Source organism: Polyodon spathula, chromosome 4 (genome assembly GCF_017654505.1).
Source record: "Polyodon spathula isolate WHYD16114869_AA chromosome 4, ASM1765450v1, whole genome shotgun sequence".
Classification (NCBI taxonomy): Eukaryota; Metazoa; Chordata; class Actinopteri; order Acipenseriformes; family Polyodontidae; genus Polyodon; species Polyodon spathula.
Genome location: NC_054537.1, coordinates 62,505,360 through 62,521,665, shown reverse-complemented (window position 1 = coordinate 62,521,665; position 16,306 = coordinate 62,505,360). Strand labels below are relative to the sequence as shown.

At 37.4% G+C, this 16,306-nt stretch overlaps 1 protein-coding gene across 2 annotated transcripts in view; it reads right to left on the bottom strand.

Moving 5' to 3' along the window:
• LOC121314713 (oxysterol-binding protein-related protein 10-like) overlaps positions 1–16,306 on the bottom strand; it is a 125,155-nt gene that overhangs the window by 87,781 nt on the left and 21,068 nt on the right. For both annotated transcript variants that reach the window (XM_041248281.1, XM_041248280.1), the window contains 2 exons: positions 12,911–12,990; positions 10,601–10,669 (listed from right to left, as the gene is read on the bottom strand). In XM_041248281.1, the coding sequence (XP_041104215.1) occupies positions 10,601–10,669; positions 12,911–12,990 (149 nt within the window). The remainder of the gene's footprint in view (positions 1–10,600; positions 10,670–12,910; positions 12,991–16,306) is intronic.

Below are 16,306 nucleotides of genomic sequence, written 5' to 3'. Positions count from 1 at the left end.
GGGGGGGGGGGGGGGGTGGGGGGGGGGGGGGGGGGGGGGGGGGGGGGGGGGGGGGGGGGGGGGGGGGGGGGGGGGTGGGGGGGGGGGGGGGGGGGGGTGGGGGGGGGGGGTGTGTGGGGGGGGGGGGGGGGGGGGGGGGGGGTGGGGGGGGGGGGGGGGGGGGTGGGGGGGGGGGGTGGGGGGGGGGGGGAGGGGGGGGGGGGGGGGGTGGGGGGGGGGGGGGGTGTAGATTTAGAAAAAATATGGTTCTTTTTTTCTCTTTGAGTCTTGATCGGAGACGACCTTTTTAATATGAAAAATTACCGTACGGTTACACTGAATACAAAAGTGATTTCTAAATCTCTCTACATTTTACCAGACATTATACACATCATCTCAACAGAACTCTGATATGGATACATTTTTTAATTCAAATCAAGGCAAAATGCAAAACCATTAGTCAAGAATGTAAGAGTGTATGTGATAAGAAGTTAGATATGACAAAAACTAACAAGCTTAAAGACAACAAATCTCCTGGTAATGACCTAATTAAAGTCTAATTAGTGCATTTTATAAAGTCTTTCTTAGCTCAGTTTCTGCTATCTGTGATTAATGAAGCTATTGAGAGGGAAGAACTACATCCTTCCATTAAACAAGGTTTAATCTCTCTTATGCCTGAAGCAAATAAGGACTTCTACTATTAGAAAACTGGAGGCCAATAACACTATTTGCTGGTAGACTAAAAAAGAGAATGGATTCAAATACTGATCAATCAGAGTCCGGTTTTATGCAGGGTAGACATATGTAAAAACATATGCCCGATTCTGAACAGCTTGATCTTATTTGTACATTTTTACAAAGCATTTGATAAAGTTGAGCATGAGTTTATTTTGAAAACTCTACAATTTTTAGATTTTGGTTTATATTTTCAAACGCTAATCAAAACCCTGTAGATTTCAAATTGGTAGAGGAATTCGACAGGGATGCCCCATTTCCCCTATCCTCTTTGTATTAGCCACACATACTTTTGCCCTATGTATAAATATACATTCCACTGTATAAATATGTTTGGTAAAGAACTGAAGATATGTCAACTGACACAGGGGCACCCCCAGAAATCTCACGAGGGACACACAACTGAACCACACTGACATATTATTATTATTATTAATATTAATAATAATTTATTTCTTACCAGATACCCTTACAGTTGTATACCAAAAATACAATGTTGTCCAATTGCTTTTCTGGTATTTGATGAATTTTCCTATTTTCTTCTAGTTATGCTTCTACTAAAAACAAAAAAAAGAAGTGTAAATGTATATCACTCAACGTCTTTTCTTTGTCCTGATTTTCAACGAACACGTCTCTGTTTTCATCAGTAACACTTTGAAATCTGGTCGTCATTTTCATTAACTGCCAGTTTGTGTGCTGTTGTGAAGTCAGTTAGGATCTGGTAACTTACCCTCTCATTTTAACAATTACAGAGTAAAATGTATTTATCAGAATGCAAAATGCAACTTTACCTAGAAGTCATATGTAATCTCAATAAATATGGTACAATATTTAATGGTACAGTAATGGGGCAGGCATTAAAAAAGAGCCTTCCATTTTAACTGCAATGTTACTTTGAACTACTGTACAAAAATGTAGTATTAAAATAAAATCAGAGACAACAGCTATTCTTATTCACTTTATTGACCACAGCCAATACAACTTTGAAGATAAGCAAAGAAACAGTAAATGCAGTCAAAAGTTTACATATCCCAATATTATTTCTAGAAATTTCTCAAACAAAGAATTTTAGGAAAAATCTTTTGTAGCAGAAGTTTTTTTGTGGAAGAGGAAAAAGAGTTACAAAAAACAGATGTCTACAATTATTTATTTCAGCAATTGCTAGACATTTCAATATGATAATGCAGAGCCTAATTTTAGAACAGTCTAGAAAATGCTGGATTGTATGTGAACATTCTTAGAGTATACAAGGGTTAGGCACAGGATGACTGCTGTCATTACTGTAAATACAGGAAAAAATAAAGAGCTATTTAAAGAACTTAGGCATAAAATGATTTATTGTCAAAGCTGGAGAAGGATACAAGAAGATATCCAAGCACTTGAGTATCCCAATTTCAACTACTGTTTCTATTATCAAGAAGTCCAAGACTCACGGTACTGTCACAATGATCCCTCGATCTGGAAGAAAGAAGATTCTTTCACCAAGAACAAGAATTGTGAGGAAGGTGAAAAATAATCTGAGATTGACTGCCAAAGACATTTAAAGTGAATTGGCTGCAAGAGGGACTGGGGTTTCCATGTCAACCATAGGCCGAGTATTGCATGGTGATGGTCTCAATGGTCACAGGCCGAGGAAAAAACCACTCTTAGGAAAATGTCACAATGACAATCGCTTAAAGTTTGCAAAATGACATTTGAATGATGGATATGAGTTCTGGTCAAAGATTTTGTGGAGTGCTGAAACAAACTCGAACTATAACGCTAGTCATTATGTTTGGAGAAATTCTGGTGAGGCGTACAAAGAAAAGAACATCATCCCTACTGTCAAGGATGGAGGTGGTAATAGCCTTCTATGGGGCCATTTTTCCTCAATGGCACAGGAAATTTAGTTCCAATTCATGGTAAAATTGATTCCATAGCATACCAAAATCATACATACAATCATCTGAAAACCTCCACTACAACACTTGGTTTAAAGCTCAACTGGATGTTCCAACACAATAACGATCCAAAATATACTTCAGAATGGTTAAAGATGAATAAAATCAAGGTTCTGGAATGGTCTAGTCAAAATCCCAATCTAAATCCAATTGAGAATCTTTGATATAAGTTGAAGAAGACTGTACACAAGAGAAGTCCTCTGAATTAATGAACTGGAACAATTTTGCGTTGAAGAATGATAAAAAAAAAAAAAAAAAAAAAAAAAAAACACTAAAGAATCATGCCAAAGGCTCATTGACAAATATCCTAATCGTGTAAAAGAGGGTATTATTGCTAAAGGTGCCTCAACTAGATATTAAATTCATTAACTTCTGAAATGGCATATTTGTGGGGTTTTGAAAAAAAAAATTGCTGAAATAAATAATTGTAGACATCCATTTCTTGTATTTTTTTTCCTTATCCACAAAAGCAAAACTTTTGCTACAAAAGATTTTTCCTATAATTATTTGTTTGAGAAATTTCTAGAAATTATAAATTTCCATTGGATATATATATATATATATATATATATATATCTATATAAATATATATATATAGATATATATATATATATATATATATATATATATATATATATATATACACACACACACACACACACACACAGTGCCTATAGAAAGTCTACACCCCCTTTCACATCTTCTTGTGTCACTGCCTCAGTTTCATGGATTTAAATGAGGATTTTTTTTTCACTTATCTAAATATTATACTCCACACTGTTAAGGGGGAAAAAAGTTTTTATTGAGAAAAAGATTATATATTAAAAATACAAAACTGGACGATCATAATTGGATAAGTCTCCACCCCCCTGAGTTACTACTTGGTGGAAGCATCGTTGGCAGCAATTCCAGCTGTGAGTCTGTTGGGATAGGTCTCTGCCAACTTTGCACACCTAGATTTGGCAATATTTGACCATTCTTTACAACACTGTTCAAGCTCTGTCAAGTTTCTTGGGGAGCGTTGATGGACAGCAATTTTCAAGTCATGCCACAAATTTTCAGTTGGATTTAGGTCGGGGCTCTGACTAGGCCACTCAAGGACATTTACCTTTTTGTTCCTTAGCCACTCCAGTGTAACTTTGGCTGTGTGCTCTGAGTCGTTGTTATGCAAAAATGGTGAACTTCCGTCCCAGTTTCAGCTTTCTTGCAGAGGGCAGTAGGTTTTTCTCAAGGACTTTTCTGTGCTTTGCTCCAACCATTTTCTCTTCTATCCTGACAAGTGCCCCAGTCCCAGTCAATGAGAACCATCCCCATAACATGATGCTGACACCACCATGCTTCACAGTAGGGATGGTATTCTTTGGGTGATGCTCTGTGTTGGGTTTGCGCCAAACATTGCATTTAGGCCAAAAAGTTCAATTTTAGTTTTGTCAGACCACAAAACTTTTTGCCACATGGCTACAGAATCTCCCAAGTGTTATTTTGCATATTTCAAATGGTATTCAAGGTGGGCTTTCTCGAGTAATGGCTTTCTTCTTGCCACCCTACCATACAGGCCAGATTTGTGGAGTGCTTAGGATATTGTTGTGACATGCACACTTTGACCAGTCTTGGCCATAAAACCCTGTAGCTCTTGCAAAGTTGCCATTGGCCTCTTGGTAGCCTCTCTGATCAGTCTCCTTCTTGCTCAGTCATCCAGTTTGGAGGGACGGCCTGATCTAGGCAGGGTCTTGGTGGTGCCACACACCTTCCACTTCTTATTAATCGTCTTGACCGTGCTCCAAGGGATATTCAAGACCTTTGATATTTTTTTTATACCCATCCCCTGATCTGTGCCTTTCAACAACTTTGTCCCAGAGTTCTTTTGAAAGCGCCTTGATGCTCATGGTTCAGTCTTTGCTTCGAAATGGACTACCAGCAGCGGGAACCTACATGAACTGCTGAATTTATCCTGAAATTATGTGAATCACTACAATTTAACACAGGTGGAGGCCACTTAACTTGGAGTGTGATTTTGAAGGTGATTACTTACATCTGAGCTAATTTAGGATTGCTGTTAAGTGGAGTGGACACTTCTCCAACCAAGCTATTTCAGTTTTTATTTTTAATAAATTTTCTGCAAATTTCTAGAATACTTTTTTCACTTGGAAGTTGTGGGGTAGGATGTGTAGATAAATGAAAAAAAAAAAAAACAAAACAAAAAAAAAAAAAAAACCCAACTATTTCAATGCATTTTATTTCCAGGCTATAAGGCAACAAAAGGTAAACATGTGGAAAGGCGGTGTAGTGTATATGTGTGTGTGTGTGTGTGTAATATATATAAATATATATATATATATATAAAATGATATCTAGATAGATAGACAGACAGATAGACAGACATATAGATATATACACACACACACACACACACACACACACACAGTGCCTTGCAAAAGTATTCAGACCCCTGACCAATTCTCTCATGTTACTGAATTACAAATGGTACATTGAAATTTCATTCTGTTCAATATTTTATTTTAAAACACTTAAACTAAAAATCAATTATTGTAAGGTGACATTGGTTTTATGTTGGGAAATATTTTTAAGAAAAATAAAAAAACTGAAATATCTTGCTTGCATAAGTATTCAACCCCCACACATTAATATTTGGTAGAGCCACCTTTCACTGCAATAACAGCTTTAAGTCTTTTGGGGTAAGTATGTACCAGCTTTGCACACAGTGTCGGAGTGATTTTGGCCCATTCTTCTTGGCAGATTTGCTCCAGGTTGTTCAGGTTGGTTGGACAACGCTTGTGGACCGCAATTTTCAAATAGTGCAACAGATTCTCAATGGAATTGAGATCATGACTTTGACTGGGCCACTGTACGACATTCACCTTTTTGTTCTTGAGCCACTCCATTGTTGCTTTGGCCTTGTGCTTGGGATCATTTTCCTGCTGAAAGGTGAATTTCCTCCCATGCTTCAGTTTTTTAGCGGACTGAAGCAGATTCTCTTGCAGTATTTTCCTGTATTTTGCTCCATCCATTCTTCCTTCAATTGTAACAAGATGCCCAGTCCCTGCTGATGAGAAGCATCCCCACAGCATGATGCTGCCACCACCATACTTCACTGTAGGGATGGTGTGTTTTGAGGCATGGGCAGTGTTAGGTTTGCACCACACATAGCGCTTTGAGTTTTGGCCAAAAATCTCTATCTTGGTCTCATCTGACCACAAAACCTTTTCCCACATTGCAGCTGGGTCACTCTCATGCTTTCTGGCAAACTCCAGACATGCTTTCAGATGGTACCTTTTGAGTAACGGCTTCTTTCTTGCCACCCTCCCATACAGGCCAGTGTTATGCAGAGCTCTTGATATGGTTGAATGGTGCACCATTACTCCACTCCCAGCCACTGAACTCTGTAGCTCCTTCAAAGTGATTGTTGGCCTCTCTGTGGCTTCTCTCACAAGTCTCCTTCTTCTTTGAGCGCTGAGTTTTGAGGGACGGCCTTTTCTTGGCAGTGCCTGGGTGGTGTGATACAGCTTCCACTTCCTGATTATTGACCCAACTGTGCTCACTGGGATATCCAAACACTTGGATATTATTTTGTACCCTTTCCCTAATCTATGCATTTGTATTACTTTATCTCTAACTTCTGTAGAATGCTCTTTGGTCTTCATTTTCCTTCAGATTCACAGCCTTACCAATGATCCTTCAACAGTGGGGTTTTTATCCAGAAAATGTGACAGCAACTTTAATGGTTCACAGGTGGAGGCCAATTGTAAGGTAATTGTGTCCTCGTTAGGGCAATTTCTTTCATCGGTACAAACTGGGAGCTTCCACAGCACAGGGGTTGAATACTTATGCAAGCAAGGTATTTCAGTTTTTTATTTTTCTTAAAAATATTTCCCAACATAAAACTAATGTCACCTTACAATAATTGATTCTGACTTTCAGTGTTTAAAAATAAAATACCAAACAATGAAATTTCAACGTACCATTTGTAATTCAGTAATATGAGAGAATTGGTCAAGGGTCTGAATACTTTTGCAAGGCACTGTATATAATTAGCGCTCCTCATAAGCTATGTAATGGGTGTTTTACATATTGAAAAAAATATGAATGACGCATAGATTTATGTGTCTCAATGGTCAATTGTGAATATACTGCATGCAGCGAGTGCAGAATGGATCACAGGAATGCCGGGACAGCTAATTGTAGCCTGCCTGGGAACTGCCAGAAACATGTGACCACCAAGTCCAGGTTTTCGATAAAAAATAAAAATAAATAAAACCTAGAGTTGAATCCAGACTTGCAATGTGCGTTTGTGAATGATGAATAAGCGACTGAATTCTTGATTTGGGATTCCTTTGCTCCGTCTTCTTGTTTCCCAACTAACCTACCAATTTATCTACCTGACTTGAATTTTTGGAAGATAAATCTATATGATATATGCAATATTCTGTGCTTGGAGAGTTGGGATGCTTTATACTGCTATAGCAAGGCGATCAATAAGGAATACAATATTCTTGTTTCTTTATAAATAAAGAATGTCAATGCAGACCTTGTGTTAGTATATTCCATCTGCAGCATTAGAACAAAAAAAAAATATTTCTGTTATTCAGTATTGTTTGTGCTTAATAAAGCAAATAAGCGGTCCCAGAGTGGCCAATTAAAGCTCTGTCGCTGGGAGCGCAGGAGGAGTCATACAGCTTGGATGGCACCAGTTCGCGTTCGGGCTGTGCAGAGGCCGAACTTTGCTGGGCACCTTGAAGGGGGCGTCACATTGGCCACGACACTCCCAGGGTGGGGGATGGGAAACCGGCAGGGATTGCTTCTCCTCATCGCGCAACAGCGAACCCCGCCGACCAGACACCGAGCACATTCAGAGTGGATAAAAAGCAGGGCTGATCTCTTCTCCATGATCGGTAGCCCGCCGACCTCTCCTCTGGATTGCTTAGTGTATAAGCAATTCTGGCTTTAGGCTTGTGAGATCGGAGGATGCTCACACGCCTTCAAAATAACTGTGCTGTGTGGGGACTCGCTGCAGGGAGGAGAAAAAAAAACATAATTGGACATTCCAAATTGTGGGAAAATAAACAAATACTAAGTTTAATTTAAAAATAAATAAATAAATAAATAAATAAAAATAAAGCAAATAAGTTTTTTTTTTTTTTTTTTTTTTTTATTGTTGTAAGACCACGTATTTGCACAGGAATTCAAAGTAACATTACTGTTAAAATGTAAGGTTGTAGTTAATGCATACCAAATAAGTTAGCATTAAAGTATGTATAGTATGTATTGCAAGTACTCATGACTTCTAGGTAATGTTGCATTTTATTCACCCAAAACACATTTTTCTCAGTGTCTAAATTTGAGATAGTCTGACTGTACAACAAACCTTGCACACTGCCAGGACAGATGAACAAAATAAAATACCATGAACCAGAAGACCACGTTTTTTTTTTTTTTTTTTTTTGCAATTATAGCCAAATGTTTTAATGTAATTAACGAGCTGCTTCCTGATTTGCACTTTGATCTGATTATTTTTAGCAGCACATTACACCAAACACTCCTCTTCTCTGCAAAGTCACTTTGTTTACCTTTTAACCTAATGTTAAAATAGTTTCAATATCAAATATGACCTGTTGGAAACAGGTTCACATTGTCTTTGAGGCGGATCAAAAAAGTGGGGAATTTACAGTTGCTTTGTATCTTAGGTTATAATGTCCACAACAGAGACAGGGTCTTTAATGTCTGGGCCTGGAAAAATCGGTGCTAAAAATAGGAAATTGCAGATAAAAAAAAAAAAACTAAACAATGAAACAGATATAAATTTGAAGCATGCCACAGAAACAGCCCTAAAAATAAAAAGAGATACTCAGCTAAACAAATGATCTTCCATTTCAACGGTATTGATCTGGTGTAACGCAGGCATTTACAGCTAATTGTTTATACTCTTGGCTTGATGCCCAACAGCATTACACAAGAAAGTCATCTTATTTTCTCTCTCTCTCTCTCTAACACTAAGAAACATTAAGAAATCCTATGCTTAAGCAAAGATTTGAAAATAAATAATGATTTGAAAAAAAATAGAAAAATGTGTTAACAGTAAGAAAGCTACAAAAACTCATGCAAAAGACAATTTAGCAGATTAAACAGAATATCTAACCTCTAATGGAAGCTTCAAAAGTTGTGGTTAAGAGTTTTCACCTGGGGCATCAAGTGTCTTTAGAAAAAGTGTTATTTTTGTGTCCATTTCCATGCATCCTACACTCCCTTACTGCTATGCCCAGAGGAAATGCTGCCTCTCACAGATGTTATTTTAATTTAACAGCCATAACAATAGGCGACTCCTATTTCTAGGTGCTTTGACAATCATGGCTTTCGGCAATTGAGCTGTGAAACAATTTTCCATTTTCATTTTCTGCACTTACTTGAAAACATGTTTTCTTGCTTTGTATGATACGGTACATTTTGTTCCCCATTATTTTTGTTACTGGACAATAGTGCTCTGCATCAATTATTAAGCCACTAATCATTGAACTGCTAAATGCTGGTCAAAAATTATCCATATTGAAGGTAGAATTCCACCAACAGCCCTAACAAATGACTTATCGCCAACATAAGGCTCCTATATAGCTAGCTTTATGTATCTGTTTATGAAAATCACACTATCTGGTAATGAAACAGAAGAGGATGATGATCCAATTAAGTGTGCCACTTCACAGGCAAGCAATTAAGGAAAGAAACAGCTTTAATGAATAAGAAGATACAGTAATGATACAGTTGGTTTCTCGCGCTAAATGTGCTAACCAGGTTTTATCATAATTGGATAACCTGTTCCATAGATATATCAAAATATATATGTGACATATGGATAAAAGGATGGGCAGAAGGATATACACAGATTCTGATTCTAAATAACTAGTAGTTAAGAGGTTCTCTAGACATTTGATTTGCAAACATTCTGTGTGTTTACATGACAAAGAGTTTTCGGAAAACTGAACCAGAAAACTGATTTTCTTAAAAAGTCACTTTTCTGTGTTTACATGATTAACAATAGAAAATCTAATTAGGATTCAACTGGATACATGGAAGTTTTCGGAAAACGCAGGATATTTTCGCATGTAAAGTACTGTGGTAGCCTAAGTACAATTTCAAGACCGGACATTTCTGCGACAAAGGAGACCAATCCAATATAGTGCTATATCGAAGTGTCAGGTCTTAAATGCAATTACTGTCCTATACCTCTATTCATATTCCCCTCAATGTGCAATCAGCCTTTCCAACAGTTCATCATGTTCTATATTACCAGTTTCTTTTGCAGACATTATTTTAACTTATCACGTCATTTAAAGCTGGGAAAACATTTGCTGCTTCAGTAAGGGCTATTAGTATTAACAATACATACAGACTAACAAATGTATTACTTTATCCCTAACTAGATAAATGGATGCATGCAGACTGACTACAGATTATTATTATTTTCTGTTTTCTAAAACCATGTGCAGGAATGAAGGTCAAAGTTTGCACATGTGTAGTAGGTTAACGGAATAAGTTTTCTGAAAAGTGTGTTTACATGATATACATTTTATTAGTTTTCGGAATTTAATCGGAAATTTCTAGGTGTTTTCCGAAAACTGACATTCGGAATATTCCGATACATTTTCTGAAAACTGTGTTTACATGATTTCTGACATAGTTTAGTTTTCCGAAAAATATCGGAATTCTTATGCTCATGTAAATGCACTGATTGGTGATGGTTTTACTGGTTCTCCAGTATGTAAAATTGTAAGTGTGTCATATGTATGGGCAGTGGATAATAAAACTATCTGGTTGGATAAAGGGGCATCCAATCCATAACCAAAGTCTTTTCCAAATATTGAAATACTTTTTGTAAAGTAAATGCTTAAGGAGAGACCACTGCTCACTTTCAATACATGATTTAGATGAAAACTCACAAGCCCATCTTGGCTGCCACCGGTCTTCTCCACACAGAGGTTTTCATCCGATTCCTTTAATTTTCTTATCTGAATAAAAAGACAAGAGCATTAATCTATATGATTATATGCTACATGCTATAACACACACAAAGACGCACACATGCTTACAATACAATAATGACAAAACACTGTAGACAATACATTTATTTGTAATGCATTTCTCATTTTCAACTTGCTGAACACTTTTTTTCTCCACTAAGATCCTGATTATTTTTGATCAATGAAGCACAGTACATTGCCAGAAGTATAAGCAACTTCATTTCATGAATCATCAGGACCAGACACTTTGGTCAGTGTTTTTCCTCTTTTTTTGTTGGCAACACAGAAGTCTCAACACAAACAAGAAACACACACACACTTATGTTGATGCCTGTCCAGGTCCAGGCTGGACTGTTTCATTTGGTCCTGTCTCCAGGCTGGAAAAGTCATGGCTTGTAGATTTCGACAACACTGACTATAATCTCTTTCAAGTTAATTTCCATAAGCAATCAGTAGAGTGTTTGGAAATAAAGACATTACAGTACATTTGCTTGCTTACTGCTATCAGTGACATCAACTTATATTTAGTTTATGATTAGAAACAGACTGCAGGAGATAATTTAGCACAAATGTCTTGCTCACACACCCAGAAAAAAAGGAATTACCCAAAACAGGAACAGCAGACAAACACTGTCAAGTGTACTACCAGCAGCTTTAGAAAATCAGTGATTTATTTACCTCAACTCACAACAAGCAACAGAGAGCAAAGTTCAGACTTACTTCGCTTCTAGTGTTTATGGAGTGAAGACTAATGTAAGGAGTACTATTATTAATTTCTTTAACTGTGTGCTGATAGCTAAAGTTATAAGCACTGATTAAGAAAATCATTCTGAAATTCATAGCGACACAAAGGAGGCTTTGCTAAACACCTTCAACACTAGGATGTGTAAACTCCTAGGATATGAATTAGCCAATCAGAAACTTCCTTTAGTCTCCTTCGTTCCAAAATGACATAAAAAAAAAAGAGCTTTAGCCACTAAAACGCGTCTTCACATGCGCTCCAAGCTGTTACTGTTGCACCAGTCTTCAAACTGCTCCGTGGAGGAACCCAGTTTTTTGATGGTTTAGGAAGTCCTTCCTGCTTTATAGTGGTGCAATCGCCACCCTAATTTTCTATTCAGTTATCCTATACACTTGCATCGATTATTTTTCAAAATATAGAACAAACATTTGTTTTAGTTAACAGAAGACCCAATAACTAAAAACAGTTGTGCATAACAGTTATACAAAAAGGCACAACTTATATTCAAATTAGAACACTTCCAATTGTAAAAAAAGAAATACAAAAGGACTTAAAAAAGAATATGCGTCCTTCTGCACAATTGGTCTGTCTGTATGTGTACCCTGGCTACCGGAACCTTCCAGAAGGTAACAGGTGATATAGTGGGGATCAACCTGTCAGCTGTGTCCCACCACCTCAACCGGTTCATAACCGCGTTGCTGCGACGTGCTGAGGAACATATTAAATTCCCCAGTACCAGAAGCAAACAGTGAGGAGATTATGCAGGGTTTTTATGAGGTCGCGTCACCTGCCGCTCGTGGTAGGTGAAATTGACTGCACCCATATTGCTATCCGGGCAACTGTTCCAGTTGTCCTGTTCTATCAGGATTCCAGTTTTATTCGGAATGGTGGGAAATTTGAATAGCTATTCCATGCAGTGTAAACAGGTTATTCCAAAAGAATTCGGCCGTATTCTGGATACCAGTATTCCGAAAAAGTGCTACCGAACACCCACTTAGTATGAGGATACTATCGGAATACTAGCCCTTCTAGACACCTTATTCAGAAAACCTTTTTTTTTTTCTAGACACACAAGTCGTCGTTTTACAATCTATAATATATATATATATATACATTATATATATATATATATATATATATATATATATATATATATATATAGCGATCTATAATATGCGCCAACCCTTTGCAAAAACTGTGCACAAATATTTTAGAATTTGTGACCCCAAACTGGTTGCCGACCAAACACTGGGAGTTTGACCAATTGGTTGCCGACCATGCAATATCTCCCTTTTTTTTTTTTTTTTTTTTTAAGTTTTTTAGTAGATCAACAGTCAATACAAGGAGATTATATATATATACACACACACACACACACTCCATTCTAGCACTTACCCCCTTCATGCGTTTACTAGGAATGTGTTGTTAAAGTAAGAAGTATTTTCTGAAAGTAGCCATGTCATAATGTACGAGGATGTTTACTGTACCTTGGCATTCCCTTCAGAGTGGGACTTCACACAGGCCTGCAGCTGGTTTATCCAGTACTGCTGTTCCTTGGCATCAGCAGCTAAGGAAGGGAAAAAACAACAATGTTAACACATAGCTGAATGACAAACCAACTGATCTGTATACACCTTAAAACAGTAAAGATGGCTCACACTTATTTTTCTCCAGGTGACATGGCATCATTGTATGCACTTATAATTTTATTGCTGCTGGAATCTTCATTAAAAGAACAACACAACATTTTTAATAATTTTAGGTGCAGGCCTCCAAAATGTTTTAATGCCAAAGTGTTAATATGTATTTTACAGTTGTTTTAGTGTTACATACACCCAAATTTGTTTATGGTTTGCAGGGCATCACATAGGTAATATACCTCATGATATTGTGTAGGGTTTTACTTAATCAATAGTTATTTTAACCCTGTCACTTGAGGTTTCCACTCAAGCTCACCAGGTGCCAGTCCAGTTGGGGCCACTGTAGCGCAGTAACTCAGACCCTGTCAAAGAACATAAACCTTGCATAGCTAGGACACAAACCTGAGCTACCCTGACTGTATAATAACCCTGCACACCATTCAATCGTGCCTAGAATGCATTAGGCTCATGGTATCACTTATGTATGCAAATTTGTCCATTTTTGTGTGTGGGTGCTGTATCACTGCATTGCATAACTCGGTGGTACTCAACTCTGGCCCTCAAGATCCAGTCCAGTCCAGGTTTATACTACAAACAGGTTCTAATGTAGTTAACTGAAGCTGTTAAGAGGCAATTAACAAATTTTTGGACCTGGTTGAAATAAAGACCAGGACTGAAATAGATCTTGAGTGCCAGAGTTGAGGAACACTGGTATAACTTAACTTTGCCAAAAAAATCTTCACAAAAGGGTGGACTGTAGCTAGGTTTATTTTATTTATTTTGGTATTAATTTGAATTTAATATCACAAAAGCATTTTTATAATGGTTAGAAAAACCACTGTACTGTGTTTCACAATACAGTAGCCTCTGGCTAAGAGAACACTCGTCAGGAAGCAAGTGAAGTGCTCTAAGATGTAGTTGACTAAAGACACAATATCAATCAATCAATAAATAAATAAATATTATTTGTCATGACGCACGTGCTTCAACATATGAAATGAACAGAATAAGTACGCGAAAAGCAATAGGCAAGTGTATTTTAATAAACTATAATAATAAAGTAACAGACAAACTAATGTTAATAAACTGTCAAACTAAATTAACACAGCAACCCTACAAAACATTAAAAAATATAGCAGCAGCTCTAGATACAGGAGCAATATTCAAGACATGCATAAAATTAACAGGATGTTGAAGCAACTCACTAGAACGGGAAATACAGAATTGTTTAGTGACGTCTTTCTTTTTCCAACTTTGTGTAGCAAGAGAAACAGCGGTGCATTTCTCCTTTTGTTTACATGCCATTTTGTAGCGATGAGGTGCACTCGTGGAAATCAGAATACACAACGAGGCAATGAAAAACTGAAAAGACTGAATAAGCCAATCAGTGTTCCTCAAGACTCTCGCAATGACAAGTCAGTTTTGAAAATGTTGAATAAACTATTTTAATTTAAGTCTGATAATGATGAGTTATTAGGTTACAAAACAGTACTGTATCAGTTGTGAACAAATCGCTATCGGTGCCAAAAAGGTGTTTTAAGCGAAGTTTCTGTTCCATTATGCAGAGCATTTACAATGGAAAAAAAAAAAATAATCAGTTTCACCACAAGGCTTTTCTCTTACCCAGCATATTCTCTCGGGAGCTGTACCTATACACGGACACTACTGTAACAACCAGATAATTCAACAGTGTGTAGCCATGTTGGTTTTTTCGGTCTAGGCATTGACATGAAGATAAACTACATCAACTAAAAATGTGTTTTAAGTACTGTAATCCCCATTTTATTTGGGTCATTAATTGTATCTAATTTTGCAAGATTTAATTATATTACTATTTTAATGGCTGCTAATTGAGTAGTGGCCTGTTTATTTCATTAATACGTTTTATGGTGTCCTATTTCTGAATTTCTTGAAAGGGGCAATAAAAAAGGAAGCCTATATTCCAGTAGTTACAGCTTTCACTTGGGTCTAAAGTCCTTTTCACTTTTCACAGAGGGCTATGAAAACATATATGTGCATGTGTAAACCAAACACAGAACAGGTAAGTATACAAGCCCAAACAATTATAAAATTGCATGACACACTGTGACAAAGTGCCCACCCCGTGTATATTATCTGTTATGTGTTGCGTGTGGTGTGTTTAATGTTGGTGTATAGACATTGGTACACGGGATATAAACGGGTCTGTGTAACCCGAGTGTTTAAAATGTATATGTGTATTTAGGCACGAGGATTGCACAGCACTTCACGTGCAAGTAAAATGTAATGATATTTGAGCAAGGGGAATTGCACTTTATTAACTCACGTGCTGGGACTCAATTGAATAATTAGTAATTGAATCCCAGCACAATAGTATATATAGATGCACGTTGTCACATACTGGCGTTTGGGTGTTCGGGAGTGGAGAACGGGAGAGAGAGAGAGAAAGAGATAGACAGGTGTAACTATAAATCTCAATTGTTTGTGTAGCGTTCGTCCACTCTGTGTTTTGTCCATGTCTGTTTATTTTGGCGCGAAGTGCCGTGTCCTGTCTTGTTTGTTAAACCCTTTTATTTTACAATAAACCGGCGCCATCATCATTTCATTTCACATCATCGTCTTTGTATATTTCATTCCTTCCTGGTTCTGACGCCGCCCACTTGGCAGTCTTTGTGACACACACACACACACACACACACACACACACACACACACACACACACACACACACACACACACACACACACACACACACACACACACACACACACACACACACACACACACACACACACACACACACACACACACACACACACACACACACACACACACACACACACACACACAGCTCCACTCATTACATTCTGGGAAAGAAACAATATAGGGTTACTGCCATAATTGTAAGGATAATGATATACAATAACACTGCTAAATAGTAGTAATTATATACTATAAGGAATAATGTACACAAAAGTGTAGATAAGGCCTTAATTTCCATTGTGGGGTTCTGGTGACAAGAAAAGTCACAAGTGAGAAGAGAGTGTATTATAAATGTTACCAAACCCTGCAAACATGTACAAGCTACACACAATACTTCCCTTAAAGTGTTGCAAATAAGGCTTGCAATTGCATCTTTTTATGGATAGTTGTTGTGTTTTTTATTTGTTATAATACATGCTAGCACATAGCATAATTTTTCACCAACAATTTCTCCCTTTCTTGTCCAAGAAAAAAATAAAAAAATAAACGAAGAGGCCTTTT